This window comes from Desmodus rotundus, chromosome 6 (genome assembly GCF_022682495.2).
Source record: "Desmodus rotundus isolate HL8 chromosome 6, HLdesRot8A.1, whole genome shotgun sequence".
Lineage (NCBI taxonomy): Eukaryota > Metazoa > Chordata > Mammalia > Chiroptera > Phyllostomidae > Desmodus > Desmodus rotundus.
In genome coordinates, this window is record NC_071392.1 from 105,133,646 (window position 1) to 105,154,264 (window position 20,619).

Consider the following 20,619-nt stretch of genomic DNA (forward strand, 5'->3'; position numbering starts at 1 on the left):
TAGTTGTAGGGGCCGAGGGCAGAAGCGTGAAGACCAGAGAGGAAAATGCTGCAATACTCCCCGTGAGAGGTGACGGGAGCTTAGCTCGGGGTAATAAGAAGAGGGTGGTGGGGAGGAGTTGTCAGAGTCTGGATACATTTCGGGTGCAGAATTGTTAGGAACTGCTGATGGATTGCACGTGGCAGGTGAGGGTAAGAGAGAAATCAGAGATAACCCCAAGATTTATGGCCTCAACAATGGGAAAAATGGAGCCGCCAGTGACCGAGATGGGGAAGATGAGTGGTGGTGGGGGGGGGGCGGTTGACTCTTAATCACCCCACCAGGCTGCCTGCAAACTAGGTGTGGTTCCTGGAAGAGGGGAGGGATCACGGGCATTTACCTGTTGCAGACACTGAGCTAGGTGTTCACATATTGCCACGGGCAGAATTGTTAAAATGACCCCGAAGATTCTGCCCTGGTACGAGCCCTTCCTGTTGGAATGTGGGTGGAACTTATGGATATAATGAGGTATCACTACCGTGATTATGTCACATTATATAACAAAGGGAGATTATCCGGAAGACTTAATTGAATTACAAGAATGCTTTAAAAGTACAGTTTTCTCATGTTAGTAAGCAGAAGGGAAGTTAGAGGCAAAGGAGGAGAAGTGGCTGACGTCCTGTGATGACTTTGACGTTGGAGAAGACTAGAGAGCCACTTTGAGGAGCTGAGAGTGACTCCAGCCCATGGCCAGCAGGGAAACAACAGCCTCAGTCCTACAGCCACAAGGAAGCAAATACTGCCGCCCACCTGAGTGGGTCTGCAAACGGATTCTTCTCCAGAGCCGCCAGCTAAGAGCCCAGTCTGGCTGACATCTCGGAAGGCCTAAGCGACAAACGCAGTTGAACCTGCTCAGACTTCTGACCCATGGAGCTGTAAACTAATAAATAGGTGTTGGTTTTAAGCCTGGTGGTTTGTTATGCAGCGGTAGACTTATTTTACTTAATCCTCCCAACTGTTCAAAATGGAGGGTCCCATCCACATTGTACAGAGGAGGGAACAGGCAGGCGAGGTCAAGGGCTTTGTCCTAGGTCCCACAGGAGAGTGCCACAGTTGGGACTGAAACTCTGCCATGTTGCCATTCACCAGGCTGCTTCACAGGGAGGGTTCACAGGGAGAGCAGCCAGCAGACCTTAGACATCTGGGACCTGACTGGGCGGGGACCTCAGGTCCCGGTCAAGGCCAGGGAATGGAACCCGAGTTTCCGACTGGGACTGGCTCATCTCGGGAGCTCTGAGTGTCTGAGTCTGTGTGTGAATCCCTGAAGGTGTGCACGTGGGAGTGTCTGTGTGAGCTTGTGAGCTTGGCCAGTGTGTTATATTGTGTGCGAGTCTGCGTGTGTCTGTGCATCAGAATGTATCTGTTACTGGGAGTGACTAAGTCTGTGCGTGGCTATGTCCGAGTGTGTGTGTGCCCACTGAAGTGTGTGTCTGAGTGTCTCTCGCGGAGGGTCTGTGCCTGAGGGCGACCGTGTGTGAGCCTGACAATGTTTGCCAGTGTTTGTGTGCATGTGCGAATCAGTGCTGAGGGAGCCACGGCGGGGGCCGGGGGCTCAGAGTCTCTGTGCGCGTCCGAGGGTGCATGTCATCTGAGTCTATGAGTGCCCGTGTGTGTGAATTCTGGGGTGTCTGTGAGTAGTGCGGGGGCATGAGAGCATGTGCACCTGTCTGAACTCTGTGGGTTTGTGAGGGATCTGGTCTCGCTGCATGGCCAAGGGTGTCCATGCATGTCCCTCTGTGTGTGTCTCCAAGCCTCTGGATGTGAGTCTGCGTGTGGCGATGGCTGTGCCTACCTGTGTGGGTCTGTGTGAGCCTGCGGGTGTCTCTCGTTGTATCTCACTATGTGGGTCTCTGCGTGTCTGGAGTCACTGCGTGTCTGGAGTCAGTGGTTGGTTTGGCAGGTGTCTCTATGAGTGAGGGTGGCTGTGGAGCATTTTCCAGGGCAAATGCAATAGAGTAGGTGGGTGCCTGTTTGAGATCTTGCATGGGCTCATGTGCGAATCTAAGGGTCATGCCTGCCGATCGCTCTGAGTGTGTCCTTTCTGAGACTGTCTGTGTCCCTAGGTGAGGCCTGTCTCGGTGGGTGAGTGGATGCCTGCATCAGGACCAGTGTGAGGGCAGCCTAGGGCGTTATGGCAGGGCCACGGGATTGGGTCGCCGCAGACAGCCTGGCGCACCTATCCCTCCGGCACACACCTGCTGGGCTCGCCGTGGCGAGGAGGCCGCGCCCGCGCCCTCCAGGCTCCCACGCCCCGGCGCGCGGCACCCCCTCCCCCGGGCGGCGCCCATTGGCTGCTGCGGCAGCGGCTCCGAGCCCTCCCCGCGCGGCCTGCGGGGGGCGCCGCGGGCCAGAGCGCGCTGCACCGCCACCGCCGCCACCGCCAGCGCCACCGCCACCGCCACCGGGAGCGCAGCGCGCCTCGGGCTCCGCGTACTGCCAGCTCCTGGCCCGCCCGTCCGCCGGCCCAGCCGCCCCCGCCAGCCCCGCCGCGGAGCCCCGGCCTGGCCCCGGGTCGCCGCCACCACGCCGCGCGCCGTACTCCGCGTCAAGAATGGGGCGGCCAAGCTGCCCAAGCCGCCCGCCGCTGCGGCCGCGGCCGAGGCGCCCGGCGCCGGCGCCGGCATGGAGCGCTCGCAGAGCCGCCTCAGCCTGTCAGCCTCCTTCGAGGCGCTCGCCATCTACTTCCCGTGCATGAACTCCTTCGACGATGAGGACGCGGGTAAGCTTCCAGGGAGCCAAATCCGGAGGCCCCTTCCCCGACCCGGTGCTCCCTTAGAGGTGGCTTCTCTCTCCTCCCCACCCCCAACCCCTCTCGAGGATGCGTCCTAGGGTCTTCTTTCCCACCCACAGGACCTCAGGGTTTCCAGGAGGCGATGCCTTCTAGCCTTCCGCTGCCCCCTAGGGACCCCTAGATCCTCTGCATTCATTCACCCCTTTCCCGCAGGTGGGTCCTTTGGGTCTCCTGGACCCAGATCTCCCTACTCACCTGCGCCTGCTGGATGCCCCTTGTCTTGTCCCTGGATCGGACCTATCACCCTTCCTGAACCTCTTGCGTGTACCCACTCCTCAAACCCTAGGGCTCCAACGCGCCCCTGGGGCTCCGACGCGCCCCCCGCCATTGGAGGTAGCGCGCAGACCTTAACTCTCCATCTTTGTCTTGGCTGCATCCAGAGGCTCCCTGCCCTAGACCCCTGCCCTGCGGCCCTGGTCCTTAGTACCCTATTCGTCTCTTCTCCGCTTCTCCTAGAGGCGGGGTCTCCGGACTCCCGGTTTTTTATCAGACTGGAGCAGATCCCGGGCGTGGAGCAGGGGGAGCCGGCCGGGTGACGGCCTATCTTCTCCTTTCCAGCCCGCTGGTCCTGGAGGTAGACGTGGGGCGGCGCCAACTCTATACCTATGTGTTCTCTGGAGTGTGCCCCTGACCCTGGGTGCTCTTGTCCCTAGAGAAGCCCTTCCGGGTGGGTCGAACCCGGGTACCGGCCAGCTGCCGGAACCTCTGGCACCCTGGCCTGCGCGCAACCCGCAACCTCAGCCAGAGCCGGAGGGGCGGGGAAATGTAGGGAAACCTGCTCTTTGGGGCCCTGGGACCAGGCAGAGGGCGCATAAGGGCTCTGGATCAGGTTCTGCCCTGTGGCTGCGAATTCACCAACAGGTGGGGAAGCTAGAGGGTTTGGGTGAGAGTTCCCCAAAGAGTGCCAGCTGGGGAGTCAGAATCAGGTTCTAGTCTTGCTTCTCTACTTACTAGCTGTGACCTTGAGCAAGGCAGGCCACCCCTAGCCTTCATATCCTCATCTGTAAAATGGGATGACAGCGCCCCAGACACAAAGGTGGAGTTAAACGTGTTTTGTAAACGGAAAATCTGAGAGTATTTGAATAAAATCAGGGGGCAGAAGGGAAGAGGGGTATATGTGGAGAAGAGGAGCAAAATGGTTCCATGGACACATTTGAGAACCCGATAAAAAAATGGACTATCTCAAAAAATATATGTACATATGCACACCCACAAAGATCTGGCTGTAGTTTTAGGGAGTTCATGGGCCCTGCTTAAGATTCCCTGTCAGCCTGTTAGCTGATAAGCTATAGGACAGGGCTGTGGGTGACGAGGGCTCACATCTTGCTGGGGCAAGAGGCAGGTGGGGGAAAGGGGAGAAGGTTCTCCAGAAGAGTGTGTTGGTTAAGCGAACGAACGCGGGTGTGTGAGGCAGACCCTGGGCAGACCTGTCTTGCTGTTGACCTAGAGGTGGGGGCGGGGTAAAGATGGTTCCTGCAGAGCCCTTTCACAGAATCACCATGTTACCAAAAAAAAAAAAAAAGATAATAACTGAGGTTCAAGGGCTTAACTGCCCCGTGATGTAGCCGAGGGAGGTTGTATCATTCTGGACGAGGCAAGGTGAGGAGGATTGGAGGGGCTCTCTAACACTGTGGCCTCCATTGGGGCAAATCAGACAGAAGAAATCAGGCTAGTATGGGGGCTGGGGGAGGGAGCCGCACGGGCCTTGACGAGTTGGCTCCCCTACCCCTGACTCAATGGTCAGGGACTCTCCCGAAGTTCAACAGGCCACTTGGGTCTCAAGTCGCAGGCTGGGCAAGCGCATGGGATCGTAGGAGCATCCATGGCAAGGACAGTTAGGCTCTCCCCCAGAGTCACCCTTCATGTCATGGGTCAGATACCTTGGTGATTATTGCTCTTTGCAAGGTGACTCACTGTGATTTCACTTAAGTCATAATAGCTCACTTCATGTAATATTGGAGCATTTTTAAAAGGTCCACATGATGTTTTTTCCAGGGGTTTCTCCAAGTTCTTAAGTGTTTCACTTGGGAACGACCTAGACATCATCTTGTCCATCCTTTTTTTTTTCTTTCTCTCAAACGCGCGAGAGGGAATGAGTATGAGTAGATAGATATGTGTGAGAGACTAAAGCCCCGGCATGCCTGTATGTAACCCAAGGTCACCCAGGGAGGCAGGCACAGAGCCGAGATGAAAATCAGGTTCTCTTTCCAGTAAACCACTAGCCCTGTCTCAGAAAGAGGATTTTTCCAAAGCCAAATCTCGCTGTGTAGAAACTGGTTCCCTCCCAGGTGAGGAGACCCCAGGGAGCAGCTGATAATCAGGAGTTTGGTTTGGGCGTCTCGGGCTCACTGTCTGCTCGTCTTCAGGGAGGCCTGGAGTCTGGGACAGGGGGAGGGAGAAAGTCAAGTTTCATTTCCAGAAGACTAACGAGTGTCTGGCAAAAATCGGAAGTAGGGAGCGTTGTCTTGGTGTGTAATTTCTCTTGTTCTCCTCAAAGTCATTAATTTTTTCTGAAAAAAAAAAAAAGCCTTTTGGATTTATTCCTGTAGAGCAGCATCGCGCTGAACTAATTTCTAAAAGCAGCTTGAATAATCTCTCAGACACTGGACCGAGACGGCTTCAGTCCCGAGGAGGGCGGTCAGAACCGGCCTCGCTGCATCATTCTCTTGTCCATTCCCTCCCCAGATCCCCTGGACAGCTCAGAAGTGTGTCCCCAAAGGGCCTCTGGCTTGTCTAGGTGCCTCCCCTTATTGCTGTTTGCGAGTCCTGTCGAAGACATCTTTCCCATCAGCCCCATTGAGCAGGAGCAATCCTCAGGGCTCATATGCTGCCCTTTTAGCTGGTTCCCTGAGAAACCGTGTGAGGAGGAGACTATTTCATTAGCCTGACCTGGGCTGGAGCACTTGCCTGTCTTGGGCTTGGGAGGTTTGGACATTGTGTAGGCAAAAGAAGCTGCCCTTCCTCCCACCCCTTTCCAGCCACCCTTGGGTTCAGGATGTTAGCCGTTGCAGACCCCCAGAATTCCTCTCAAGGAGCATCTTCCCTTGCACACTCAGAACTCCTTTCTTATGCTGCTTTTGCCCCTTTTCACAAAGATGCTGGGGTTTCAGAGAGGTCTGCACCTGGGACCATTTTTGTGTCTGTGTCTCTGTTGCCCAGCCTTGCTGGTGCTGGGTTTATAATTGGGGAGGGTGGCAGGGAGGAGTTAGAAACAGACCTTGGCTTTCTCATCTGTATGATAAAGAAAATAACATTGGCCACATAAGGTCAACAGTTAAACAATGATTACCTTTGACTAGGCATCATCTGAAGCACTTTAAATATATTATTTTAATTCTTTTCTCATACCAACCCTATACAATTAACATTTAACCTCCCCATTTTCAGATGAGAAAATCGAGGCACAGAGAGAGTATTCATTCAAGGTCAGTCAACCAGGAAATGAGAGAGTTAGGATTTGAACTTGAACAGTGGGGCCCAAACATCTCTGCTTTTGACTATTATGCCGTTTGTGGTACACAGAGGGCGTACTGCAGTCAGTACCTGGCACCAGGTAGGCTTGTATGCCTGTTAGCATTATCTGTCTTACTACGAAGTAAGGCTTGTTTCTGAACAGGACTGTGAAAAAGAATCTGTGGGTTTGGGGAAGGGGAAAGTCTGATTTTCAAAAATGTTAGCTGTTACAATTTTTGATGAGCTAATTTTATTGCATTGCTACAGCTCTTAAGGCAGAGCTGAGCCCTCCTTGGAATTGGCTTAAAGACGGGGATTTGGGGGACTTGCATGCAGAACGAGAGGGTGGGGAGTGGTCCAGCTCCCTGTGTCCCTGTTCTTCCTGAGCAGTTAATTCCCATCACATCCACAGTCCTAGCCCTCTCACTCTGCCTTGGGGCACAGCTGAGAGTAGGGGTGTCTGCAGTTTCCAGCAGATACCAAAGGGGGTTGTTACAGCAGGGTCTGGAATTGAGGATGATGTCCCTGAGTCTCACCAAGTGGTTTTGGCGTCCAGTTTTCCCCCCGCCCGGGAGAAGGGCGGAGAAGCTGGAGCAGCCAGCTCTGATTTGCCTATAAGATGCTTCGATCTAGTGCAGGGAGGAAGTTGCCACGGCAACACCGGCTGGCTACCGGTCCCTTTTCTAGCGGTTCGGGCCACGTCTCTGGGCTAGAGAGCCATTGATGTCACCTCCCTCTTCTGCTCAGGCCACATCTGGTGTGTGGGGTGGCTTGATGGATGGGTCCCACAAACAAGTGCCAAAGCCCCCTCCCCTTCATTTTTGACAGAGGGGAAATGGGAGGAGGTAGTCTGAATTACCTCTCTGGGGTGCGGGGCGGAGATAGTGCCCATATCTTGCCAGACAGGTCCCGGCAGGGGGAATCAGATCTCCAATCTCCTCCCTCCCCGCCTCATTCCATTTGGCAGAATTTTCTTTCCCAGACCAAGTGCTAACTTTTGTCCTTGAAATTTGACCTGAGCTTTTTCTGGGAAACAAAATGTCCTGCTGTTCCACCCCTTCCCCCTGAGACGTGGGAACAGAGTGCTTCAGCCCTAGAGGGGGCTGGATGGTTAAGGGCAATGGTGAGGGGGCGGCCTTAAAATATCCTTTGGGGTCAGGGCTACTTGAGGGCATGAGGCTGAGGTTTTGAAGCCTCCCTTCCCACCCTCATCCCTGGGGCAGGCCACTTACTGTCCCCCCTCCCCCTTTCCAGTTTACCACCAAGTACGGTCATCTCCTTTATGTGTTGGGAGTTGGGTAGAACTCTTCTAGATTTGGATAACTGAGGCACGGGAAAGAATTGAACCAATTATTCCCATAGTTCAAGTGGTGAGATGGGGTGAGAATAAGGACCCAAACTACTTTATCTGAATCCAGTTACCCTGGAAGAAGTATCTCAGAAAAATCAGGTGCAAGGGGACTCATCCCCTCCCCCATGACAGGTCACTGGCAAGAGGATCTGCTCTGATGCTGCTGGAGCCCTTTCCTTAAATTCTCTCTCCCTCGGGCATCTCCTCCCCGTTCCCTACGCTGCCAGACTCAGGGCTCCAGCTTCCTTGCCTTTGCAGCTGCTGGAGGCCCACTTGGTTCTGTCTGGTGGGAAGGGGGACGGAGGGGTCCATCCACCTTGTCTTCCTTCGAGGATGCTGTTGCCTCTCTCCCCACCCACCTCCATCCCAGAGGCAGAGCCAGCTCTAGCTGGAGGCTGCGTGAGGGCGGGCAGGGGAGTGGAAGAGAGGAGAACATGAAAGCTTTTCTTGTCAGCTGACCTCTCCTGTCTCAGGGCCTTTCTTTCAGTTTGCCTCCTCTAACGTCTTTTCATTACGGCTTAACAAGTGTCACTTTAGCATGTCTTTTAAGAATTGTTAGAAAGGTGGCAGTTTTGGAGCATGTGCTCACAAGGGTGCAGATGTCTCCCCCACTGTTGTCTGTTCCCTGCCCCCGCCCTCCAAGGGGTACAGTCAGCCCCACTGTCTTACTGTCAGAGCACCAACTCCCACCCCGTAGTCTGCTGGAATGACCAAGCAGCTGCACTGGAGTTCTCTCCCTCCCCAGCCCCGTTTACTCCCTGAGGTTTAGAGTTGATTTCTCTTTGGCTCTGGGGCCTCAGTTTCCTTATTCTGAAAAAAAAGAAAACAGGTGAATTCTCCTTGTCTGAGCACCTCTGCGGGTTGTAAAAATAAAGTGAAAGGCTGCTCGGCTGTGCTTGATGCTTTCCGCAACCTCGCTGAACCCTGCAGCCACCGGAAGGCAGCTGCCGCAGCAGGCGCACCCACGTGGCAGATGACGAAAAGCCGGGCAGCCTGGAGCACCTGAACTCTCTTGGGTTGCCTGGTGGTGATGCAGACCCAGATGTGTCTGACTCAGAGGCCGCCCTCTACCTCGTGGCGTGGAATGAGATTCCAGGTGGGAGAGAGCAGTGTGAGTCCTCGGGTGGTGCTTATGCCAGTAAAACAGCAAGTGGCAAAGGCGGTGGTACGGGGGCCTGCTCACATCCACAGGCACCCTTTTAGGGTCCACCATCCCGTTACAATTGGCCTCGGCCCCCTGGCGCGCCTTCCTGGCCGTCAGTTCCTGGATGATCCCCATCTCAGGGCTGCCTGGCCTCCTTGAAGAATCCAGCTGCCTGCCCTGGCCCTGGGGGCCAGCCATCACCTGCCTCTCCAGACCGATGTAGGCCAGTGCTGGATTATATTTAACGCTGTGCTATTTCCACTTGACAGCTCCAGAGTGCATGCCCCCTCCCCTTTTCTCCTGCCTTCTCCCTCCCCTTCTGATTCACTCAGAAACCGAGAGGCTGATGTCAGCGCCTTATTCTTACCCCCGTCATTGTAACTGCATTTAGCAGTGTGCACTTCATTAACAGTTTTTGCAAAGGGGGTGTGAGAGGGCTCCATGGCCAGGCAGCTGCCTCTGCGGGATGGCCCAACTGGGCAGGTTCCAGGCCTGGCTTTCCAAGACTCGCAGTCTCAGGAGAACTCTTAGAGAGCATCTAGTCCATTCTTCTCAATAGGCAAAGAGGGAAACTGAGGCTCAGAGAGGCAAAGTGGCTTGGACAGGGTCACATGTTAAGGATCGAGGACTCTGGCTTCTGAATCTGGGTTTTCTCCTTTGGTATTTATTCATTCAACTAATTTTTAGTTAGCGGCTCCGTGCTGAGCAGGTGCTGGGGGTATGTTGGCAAACAAGGCAGACACGGCTTCTGCCCTCATGGAGGTATGTTCTGGGGTGGGGGAGACAGACAGGAAACAGGTAAGCAATGAAAAAATAAATAATTTCAGATAGTGTTAAGTGGAATGAAAGCAGAACAGGTTAATGGGATAGGAGACAACATTAAGTAAGGCAGTCAGGGAAGGCTTGCTGAGGAGGTGACATTTAAGTTGTGGCCTGAATGACAGAGAGACAGCAATGGAAATATGAGGACCGGGGGTGATCCAGGCCGAGGGAACTAGCTGGTGCAAAGGCCCTGAGGTCAGTGTGAGTTTGGGTGTTCAGGGACCAGAAATCAGACCAGCATGGTTGGACCAGCAAGGCGAGGGGAGACGAGGTCAGAGAAGGAAACTGGGGGCAGACCTCTCGGCCTTGTGGACAGTGATAATGACAGGAGGTGGAGAAGCTGAGGTCCAGAGTGGGAAGAGAAAAGCTCTCCCCACCCCAAGCTGGGTAAAGTCAGAGAGAAGCCTGAGAACAAGCCTTCTGAGCCTGGTCATTTTTGTTCCTTAGACAGCTGTTCCTTTGAATGCACCATATGGGTTCCTTCTGCACTGTAGCTGGAATGGCACTGTGGAGGTCCGGGCAGGGTCCCCCGGCCTGCCCTGTTCCCCTCCTCGAACCTCACCCACCCCGGTGTTATAGCTTCTCGGGCTGACGCAGCTGTGAAAGACACCGGGGAGCTTCCATGGTGGGCCAGAAAGAACATGGCTTTGGAATTCAACAGATCCGATGTTTCATCTTGCCTTGGCCACTTCTAAGTCGCGTGACCTTGAGCAAGGGGCGTCAGCTGTCTGGGGCTCAATTTTCTCACCCGTAAAACGGAAGCGTGAGAATAGCAGGTTCTCCAAAGGGTGACGGTGAGGATAAGGGACACAATGCGCAACATTCACCTTCCCCAGAGCTGCTCACGCGGACCTCAGATTTCCTCAGTTGTGAGGACGAATGAGATTGGGTGTAATGCTGGGCACATAGTAGGTGCTTACTTAGTGGTAACTACTGCAGTTGTTGGTTATTACTGTCCATTTCAACGGGACAGAATCATCTGGGGAGCTTGTTAAAATGCAGGTTGCTGGGCCCCACCCCACAGTTGCTCATTCAGTTTGGAGTGGGGCCTGAAAATCTCACCTCTAACAAGCTCCCCAGTGATGCTGGTGTTGATGCTGCTGACCTGGGGACCCTGTCTTGAGAACCACGAGGTTAGGGGGAAAAGCTGGAGAGAAGTGAAGTTGGGATGTCACCTGTGTCTTAGATACTGGGACTTTGGGTACCAAATGCAGCACCCAGGTATCGGTGTCAGGTGCTCCTGTTTTTATCCTGGTCTCAGATCCAGTGAGCCTCAGCTACTGCCCTGCTTTGCACCAAGTTTAAGGTGTAGGACCCCATAAATCCTTCTGGAAGTCTTCATTTGTGGAAATGATTAGTGAACAGGCATGAATCACACATCAGGCTATAGTATCCTTTTATGGGATGTAGGACTCAGACATCTGGGGCTTCTGGGGGTTCAGGTCTGGCACCTTTTACCAGAGGGGACAGGACGCGGCCCCTTTCCTGTGCTGGGAGAAGGCAGGGCTATGTGTGAAAATCAGGAGGTTCATCTGAGGACAAGCTTCTGCTGGGAAGAAGTAAATCAAAGGAATCAAGGAATTATCCATGTAAAGGGGCAGAATGCTGGGAAATGCTACCGGGGAAGCTTACTGAGTTGGTTTATTTAGATGTTTCTCAGAAAGGGGTCACTGGTAATTGTCTAGGAAAGGTTGCAATTTAGCTCGGATTGGAGGCAGCGGGGACAAGCCTTAGGATGTGGTGAGATTCCCATCTAGTCTTGTAAAACTCAGAGCGTGAAGACAAAGGCATTGACAAATAGTTTCCAGGTGGGATTTGTCCTGAACTAATGGGAAATAACTCTCCGAGAGTACGGACGTTGGAGGCCCCAAACCTGGGTCCGAGCCTCTGCCCAGTCCTGGCTGTGTCTCCTGACTGTGGTGTGTAACTGTTCTGGGCCTTGGCCTTGGCCTTCACAAAACGGAGTGAATCCCTCCTGCCTTGTGAGAATTAGAAGGCATTGGGGAAGTGGAAGCTGCTGCCTTTTCTGCGTCTGTAGATGTCCTGGGTGCAGGAAGGGAGGGACGACGGGAGCGCGCTGCCTGGGGCTGGATGCTGGCCCTGGTCTGGATGGTCGGTGTCCCCTGAGTGCCCAGTGGAGCCCAAGAGGCTGCATGAGGAGTCAGGAGAAGAGGCCTCTGCGCAACTGCTGAGCCTCAGCGTCTCCTCCAGCAGCTCCCCTCTGCCTTTGAGGCCTCATAATCCCTATCTGCAGAGCGAGGGTCTGGTGGGCTTGGTGGAGATACAACCAGACGGTCCCAGAAAACAGAGGACACTAGGCCAGGTCCCCTAGCTCCTCCTTCAGAGTCGTCCCCACCTCTGCTCTAGCCCCTGCACAGTCACCTTCATCCCCAGCAGAGTGTCCCCTGCTGCCAGAGTTTCTCTCTAGCTGATCCGTGGCTTATTGGTCACTGAATAAGCTTTAAAAGAATAAGTAGCATTTGGATTAGGTAGGCCTTGCAGATGGTACAACATTTTAAAAGCACAAGAGAATAATTAAGCACCTGGGGTGGTACCGAACCCTGTGCCAGACACTGGGGTTCAAGAATAGTCAGGGTGGAGGGCAGTCTGGCATGGTGGCGGTTGCAGTATAGACTCCACAGCCAGCTGGCCTGGGTTTGAATGCTGGCTGTGCCGCATATTGGCTGTGTGACCATGAGCAAGTTACTTAACTTCTCTGAGCCTCAGTGTCCTCAGTTGTAAAATGGTCTAATAATAGCCCCTCCCTGCCTTGAGGGTGTCACGAGGATTAAATGCACACGTACTTGTACAGGGCATTGCAGAGAGCGCGCACGCAGTACAAGCGTGTCAGAAGTGTTAGCTGTTACTATCTTAGCGCCTTCAAGGTGAAATCTCTCTGAGGTCATCCGCCCATCGTCACTTGAACCCAAAGAGGGATCCCATAGGTTGTCCAAAGCCTCACTGCAGGCCCCTGGCAAAGCCAAGAATAGAACCATCTTTCTGGACTCCCTGCCAGGTCCTTTTCCTCTCCCCTGAGGTGTCCCAAGAGGCCACCTTGGAGCCTGTCGGAACCTGAGGCTTCAAGTCTGCACCCTGCATTACCAGCAATTGGTGTCCCCGGAAAATGCCACCTGGAGTTGCCCTGGGAGTGGGTGGGAGAATGCGTCACTAATTGGGGCCTGTAATGGAAATTAATTAGTTATTCAGCAAATGTCTTGAGAAATATCTTTCATCTGCCAGGGCCTCACGCCAAGATGGGACCAGGTGCCTCTGGGGCCCACCCAGGCCCAGGCCAACCCACACCCAAGCCATCTGGTCCCAGGAAGCCTCTGCCTCCACCCAGGTTGTGTTGGGTGTGCTGAGTGCTGGGGATCAGGTGGGTCCCGCCGACGAGGGAGAAACAAACATGTACAGGCCTACCTCGGGTTATCACGCTTCGCTTTATTGCCCTCCACAGATGTTGCGGGGGGGGGGGGGGTTGTTTTGTTTTGTTTTTTTTTTTTTACAAATTGAAGGCCCTCCACCAGCAAAAAGATTATGACTCCCTTTATTGTGAATCTTTATTGTGAACCGAACCCACAATATCTCCGAGGTACTCCTTTAGAGTGTTCTTAGACTCCTCCCAATCAGTCTTCAAGTTCAAAAGAATACAGAAGACGGGAGAACTCTTCCCGCCTGTTCCCATCATCTCAGCCTACAACGTGGGTTTATGTGCAGGTGACATGCTGTGCACGCGCTCTCAGGTGAGACGTGTGGGAGGGTGAGAGGGACGTGGGATGGGCAGGAAAAGCAGCAGCTAAAGATGGGCACTCAGCCGCAGTCTAGCCTCAGCCCGATCCGTGGGAAGTTCTGGATTCTAGAGAGCAGATGGCATCAGAGTTGACTGGCCTTCTGTGCTCCTGCATCAGTTAGTCTTGGCTCTGGACAGTCCCCCAGGTTGTCAGGGGGGCAGTAACTTGGGGGGCAAGGCAGCTCCCATCCATTCAGGGTGGTTCTCCAAAGAAGGGGCAGCTGCGAGCCAGAACCCACAGCGACTCGCAGCAGATACTCTCACAGATACTCCTGCTTGGTGAAGGGGATCTGGCTGGGCTGGCTCTGCCCACGTGCTGTCTGGGGCCTGGGGAGAGCAGGTGTGGCCCGCTCTGTGCTGAAGTCCCTATTTCAGGCGGCTCTCTGCAGAAGTTTATGGGAGCCTTGCATTTGGTAGGCTGGAAGAACCGAGTATCTGGATGAACTCTTGACTCGGCCAAGGTCACACAGCCAGTGGGGGCAAACCCAGGTCTGCCCCCCACACTTGTGGTCTTTCAACATTCTGTACTGCATTTAATTTTTTTCCATGCATCTGTATGTATATTTTGTGCTTCCTAGTGGGCTTTTCCCCAAGCATTTCTTTGAAGCGTGTCTATCTTGATTTTCTACTTGGCACCTTGCAAACGTAAAGCCCTTTGGGTCTGACAGAACATTTTTGCCTATTTGATGGCACCTGATCCTCATAGCAAATGGGCCCTGGTTACAGAGAGGTGGGCAGGGGCCCTGGAAGCTGCCTGAGGTGAAAGGTTTAAGGGGTAGGGATTTGGTTCTGGAATGAGCCCTGGATTGGTCATAAGAAAGCCTGCATTTGAGACCCCATTTCTGCCCATTTGAGTGAGAGCAATCGAGCTGAGCCATGCTGGGGGCCCCTGGGGGCTGTCAGACGAGACTCAGCAAACCTCAGTGAAGGGCCGGAGAGTGCGTATTTTAGTCTTCCAGGGCCAGTAGATGTCTTTTGCAACTATGCAGTTGGAGCGCGAACGCAGCCCTAGACTGTATGCACCTGCTAGGTGAGGCTGTGTTCTAATAAAACTTTATTTACAAAAATAGGCAGTGAGCTGCATTTAGCTCATGGGCCATAGTTTCCAGACCCTGCAGTATAACACGTACCTCAGTTATCCCAGGAGTGAGGGAGCGGGAGTCTTTTCACACCGGCTTCTATCACTTTTCCGCTGCCACACTGTGAGTGACTCCAGGTCAGGGACTGTGTGACTCTCAGCGGCTTTATACCCAGGGCACAGTGACTTGGAGCTAAAAGGTGGACCTGAACTAATCCCAAACCCATCTCTCCCATCTCTCCTCCCCCCACTCTCCTCCCCTCTCTATTTTTCCCGGTCTTCCTCCAGTATTTGCTGGGGGCCAGTCCCTATTCTAGGTGCTGCTGGCCCTAGGCGAGCCCAGCCTTCGCCCTCATGAAGTTTATAGTCTGGAGGTGGGGGAAGCGGGGTGACACATTCGATAACCCAAAGGAACAGCTAAGAACTTGACCATTGAGGTGCTGAGTGTCACATAAGACAACTGCAGGGAGCCAGAGAGGCTGGCCCTGGAAGAACCCACCTGTCTGGGGTTGGGGGGCCGAGCAGGGGGAGGGGTAGCTAAACCGAGACCTAAGGGATGAGTAGAGTTGGCCAAGGGATGGCAGGGGAGTGGGACCAGGTGCCATAATGCTGAGACCATGGCCTTGGGAGTCATTTGGGGGTGGGGGTGGGGCGCAAATCCTGTATTCTCTCAGTCTGTGTGCCTCTCTCCCTTTTCCTCCCTCCTCTCTCCCTTTCTCTCCCTCCTTCTCTCTCTCACACACATGCACACACATGCACACAATGGGAATATTAACTATAATTACTTCTGCATGGCAGAATTATAGGTAGTTTTTGCTTTCTAGTTTGCGCCTTCTAAATGGTTCCCAAACACTCTTGCAATGGATGTGTAGTGGTGAAAACTGAGGGCTTCGGGGTCTGGAGATGCTGCTCCCACCAGGAGTGGTGTGACCTTAACCATGTTCTTTCATCGCTCGGTGCCTCTGTTTCTCTCTCTGTGAGATGGGGTAATGCCAGTCAACACACAGTGCCCGTCACAGTCTGACGCACCACCTCCACTAACTCGTTCAAGCCCCACAACTACGCCGGGAGGTAGGTACTCTCACTGTCCCTGTTTATAGATGGGGGAAAAGGCACAAAGAGGTTATGTATGTTGCCCAAGGTTACATAGTCTGGGTCAGGGGCAGGGTTCAAACCCAGCTGTCTGACTCCAGAGCCTGAGCCGAACCCCTGGGCTCTACTGCCCACCCCACAGGGCAGGGCAGCGCCTGGCATACAGGTAGTGCCCTGTTAACTTAGTTTTTGTTATTAGCAGCTGCGCAGAGGCCCTGCGGTGGGCACGCAGTGTTTCGAAAGCCCAGGGAGAGAAGCACATGGTTGGGGAGATAGCAGGGCTGGCACACACTAGGTCACTGAAGTCGGGATTCTTGGACTCAAGCTTAAGGACAGTCGAGCCCCTGCTGGGGTTCAGCAGTGAAGTGACAGGCTCCAATCTGGGGTTTGCAGAGACCGCTTTGGCTGCAGGTGGGAAGAATGGAGCCAAGAGGTCCAAGGATGGCTGGCTCACTTTGTTTATACCCCATCCCCCAGTGCGTCTGACTGTCCCAATGTTGAATCTCCAGACCACGGTGATGGTAATGATCTCGTGTCTGGACTGGCTGTGTGGGGGCCCAGGCACAAGACACGAAAAAGTCAGGAGTGTGTCCCCAGGTTGGTCTGGTGATGCTGGGAGGCTGGGAAGTGCCAGTTTGAGGGCAGGAACAAATTACTCTCCTGGAGACGAGGCCGGGCCAATTCCTGCCGAGTTACATTATTAAATTTGTAATCTTCATTCTAATACTTTCCAGCAGCGAATAAGAACCAAATTTAAAATGCCGGCTCTACATTTCTGGAATGAAGCTCTTTGTCAAGAGCTCTTGAAACCCATAATTTCTCTCCAGAGGTGAAATGTCTATGTCTTTTAAAAAATTAAAATAAAGAATAAAGGAAAACCACTCTTTAGTTAAAGGTTGGGTTTGCACGGTTGCCTGCGACCCTAATCCTGGCCGGGAATTGGGAGTTGGGTCTGCATGTCTTCAGCCCCAGAAGGGGCCGAGAGTAGGACTTGGCCTTCAAATGCCTGGGGCTGCCTGGGAGCTTTCAACCCCCAAAGGCAAGGGAAGAAAGGTGCTCTTTCTTGTGGGAGTGAGAATGGAACGTAGATGTGCAGAGTGGGCCCCTTGATATGTGGGGAGTTGGGGTGGGATGTAGGTGGGGGAGAGGATGCTGAAGGGAAGGGGCAGGCTGCAGCTGGGGGCCCACTCCCCTCTCACTCCTTATTTGGCCATGGAACTCTGAGGACTCGAAATTTGAACCTGTCCTGGCCTTCAAGGTCATTATGGAGGCATATTTGTCAAAGCAGAAGGGGAGGACATATTTTATTTAATAGCCTGATTTATAACTTTTAAATATTTAGAATAAGTATGAGGGCCTCCATTGCCCTGGCCCTATGTCATCCTTTGAACTGAGAGCGAGAGCAAGCCAGGGACAGCCCTTCGCCTCTTGGTCCCACGTCCTGGGCCCTGTGCAGGCATACGGTTTATATGGCACCTTTGTGCAAATTAGAGGAAGACACTTCTCCTCCTTACCTCCACTGCAAGTGCCTGAGTTAAAATGGTGCGTCCTGCAGGGGGATGAATTAGAAAAAGGCTCCCCCTTCTCTAGCACCAGGGGGGTGCACAGCTTGGCAAGCGAATAAGGTAAATCTCAACGCTGCCCAGGTGACCGCCCTCACCTGGGCACCTTTGTGCAGGTAGCAGCCACTGCCATAGTTCCCAGGGCCCCATCGGCCTGAACCAGAGAGAAACTCCGGGAGGGAAGGTGCTGACGCTCTGGGACCCCGAGACAATCATGAAGTCATCCTACTCGTTTTGTGTGTTTACTTTGTTTCTGAGACGTCACGTATGAGTGAAATCATGCGGCGTTTGTCTGACTCATTTCACTTCGCGGGAGACCCTCTACGTCCATCCGTGTAGTTGCAAGTGGCAAGATTTCTTTCTTTTTTATGACTGATATTCCACTGTATATGTGTACCGCATCTTTATCCATCTGTCTGCCACATCCTACACTTTCAATAGTTACCTTATCGCGATAGCGAACGTTTATTTTGTGTTTTATGCATGCCAGGTACTCTGAGCACTTTGCCTGGAGTATCCTATTGAAACATCAGGGTACAAGGGGAGTAAGTACAGTCGTCACTCCCATTGTACAGACAAGGAGACTGAGGCTGGGAGAGGATAGGCTCATCATCGGCCCAGGGCCGTTCAATAGCAAGGTCGAACGCAGGCCTGCTGGCGTTGCGTCTGTTGGTCTGACCGCTGCTCTGCACTGGTCTCCATCAGTTTTTAAAGCATTCTTTATGCAGTTAACTTGGTTACTGACCTCTATTCCACTGTGCCGGGTACCGAAGGGGTGGTACAGGAGAGGGTGGGGGCTCCCTTAGCCGGGAGGAAAGACGAGCAGAGCAGATAACTGGGTGACCCCATTGAGCAGGGGGTGAGGCATGTGGCCTTGAAGAGAAGCTGTTTGTCAGTGTTGCCCCAGGGGAGGTGCTTCAGTCTCCCGAGGGTCCTGTGTGGTTGGGGAGGAGCTTCCTGTGGTTTCGTTATGCCTCAGGGGGCAAGGTAGGTGCATTAGGAAATGGGCAAGGGGGCAGGGGAAGTGGGGCCAGGACTGAGATGTGGGTGGGTTAGGAAAGGCCCTCGCACCATGCCCAGGGCCCGGCCCTTCTTGAAGGCCAGAACTGTGTTGTCATCTTCAGGCCTCGCCACCACCGCCAACCACCGCCACCGCCACCCCACTGCCACCATCCTTTTCAAAGTCAGGAAAGTGAGACTGAGAGGGGAAGGAAGAGTCGTTTGGAACATTCCAGCCAGGGCTGATGTGGAGCTCCGGCTTCTGAGCCCTCCCAGGCCAAGGCCTGTACCTGGAGTGGGAGAAGCACTGTCATTTTAAATTTTTAGAACAGTGTTGTACTCTCGCGAGTTGCGAATACTCGTGTGGTTGTGCTAGCCTGCATTTCCCGGGCACATGCGCGTTCCGGATGCCGTGGTAGGATGTCATGCGCGTGACCTCGTAGAGTCCTCACGGCGAGCCTCCGAGGATGGTCCTCGTGCTGTTGCCATTTCATAGGTGAGGAGGTTCAGGAACTCCTCCCAGGTCAGACGCCAGCAACTGGCAGAGCCCGTTTCCTGGCACCTGATGTCCTCAGTCTGTGCTGTGTGTGCCCGTGGTGGGAGTTCAGGGAAGATGCAGAGAAAGCACACAAAAAGAAAACAAAATCCAAAAGCAGAGTATTTAGCCAGTGGCAACGCGTTTCTTTTCCGGGGTGTGTGTGTGCAGGAGTGCATGTTTAAACCGACGCAGGGCCGTGCTGTGATACCGTTTTGTAAACTGAAGCCACTATTTAAAAATCACCTTCAAAAGACCTTCACAGGCTGGTCTCCCCAGGGACGCCGATTTCTAGGATCAGGTCTGGAGCGGCGTGGGGTTTGTCTGTAGACCACAGACAGGTCCTGGCAGCTCACCCTAATAGCCACGCTTCATTTTCCTCCCTGCTTTCGGCTCCTGTTCTTGTAAAATAAATACATTAATTAATTTAAAAACTGACAGACCTACCCAGGATTTTATTCCATGCCTGGCCCTGCATCTAAATGCAAGAAGCAGAAGGCTTGTGAGCTATAAATAGCCCAGGCTGCTTCTGAACGGCGGCAGGGAGAATTTGTAGGTTCTGTTTCCTCCCAACCTGGTGACCTGGATTACTTCCTGCGCGGCTGCTTTCCTTGCTGCCTCCTCTGCCCATCATCCTTCACGGAGCAGAGCAAGTCCCTCTCCAAGAGTTCGTGAGCCCCTACACTGGGCCTGGGTGCTGGGCGCATGGACTTGAGTGAGCCACCAGCTCTGTCACGACCTGGGGTGGTGGGAGTAGACGTGGAGGCAGTTGTCCGCAAATGAAAATCTTGTCATTGTGGGACCCAAAGAGGTCTGGGAGTCAGGAAAGGCTTCCTGGAGGAGGAGATGCTGGAGCTGAAAAAGGGAAGGGGACAGGGAACCCGGGGAGGAAGTGTCCTGGGAGAAGGACTCTGTGGGGCCAGGAGCATCATGCTTGGCACAGAGCAAGGTTTCGTTATTACTGTGATCACAAGCCTTTTTGCCGGCACGTCCTGGGTTCCTTTGGTGGTTCCCACAGCTTCTAGAAGCCAACGACATTGGCTAAGGAGGTGCTCAGCATTTCACTCATCCAGTGGTTCTCAACCAGCTCTGTACATGCCTTCCCCTCCGGAACCAGAATGCTGAGCTCCAACCCAGACAATTGAAAAGTCTCCGATGGACGTGGAAGTTGCTGCTTCACAGTGAGCTCCCCAGGTGATTCTGATGTTCGACCGCACACATGGGGGACTCACAGTGCCCACCCCATCTTCCGTCTGGGGACCATGCCTCAGTTCCCAGTCCAGCCTCTCTTGGAGGACAGTGAAGGGAGCTCACAACCTTCCAGGGCAGTTCCCTCCGCTGACAGACAGCCCGACTTGCGTGGTAAATTCAGCCTTCCAGAGGTTTTTATTGAGTACTGAATGAAGGCCCAGCCTCGCTGTAGGTGATGAGGTGCACCACGAAAGAGTTCTTCCTAAATGGCTGTCATCATTATCGGTATTGTTAGTATTACTTGAGCCATACTGAGCTGCTATACTGAGTAGGTAGTAAAATCACCCGCCTTCTACCGACAGGAAGATGAAGCTGAGAGTGTTAGGGGGTTTCTAAAGCCTCACTCAGCTGATAAGAGATGGGAAGTGATTTAATCTGTCTTCCATCCATCTTCTGTTGGCTTTTTGGGGTCGCGCATATGTGAAGGAAGAGAGGAGGAAAGAAAGGGAGGGAGGGTGGCAGGGGCCGTTAGGCACAGGGTTCAGGGTCTCCCCCAGCCTGGGTTTCCTCTGTGCCAGGCCGTTTCGGGACAGCTCCATGGTTCGTCCTTCTCTCCCTCCACAATATCCCAGCAGAGAAATCCAGTTCTGGTGTCTTTGAGCATCTTGTAGGCATAAAGGAGTCCTCGGGAAGCCCCGTGTGGCCTGGCTGCTCAGCCCACAGTCCCCGGTTGCGTTTGCAGCCTGAATGTGGTCTGGGTCCTCAGATCTGC

General features: G+C 53.7%; 1 protein-coding gene across 2 annotated transcripts in view; it reads left to right on the forward strand.

Moving 5' to 3' along the window:
• The first annotated feature begins 2,661 nt into the window (after positions 1–2,661).
• Positions 2,662–20,619, forward strand: part of RIMS4 (regulating synaptic membrane exocytosis 4) — a 46,553-nt gene continuing 28,595 nt past the window's right edge. For both annotated transcript variants that reach the window (XM_053926675.1, XM_024559775.3), the window contains exon 1: positions 2,662–2,758. In XM_053926675.1, coding sequence (XP_053782650.1) covers positions 2,662–2,758 — 97 coding nt within the window. The remainder of the gene's footprint in view (positions 2,759–20,619) is intronic.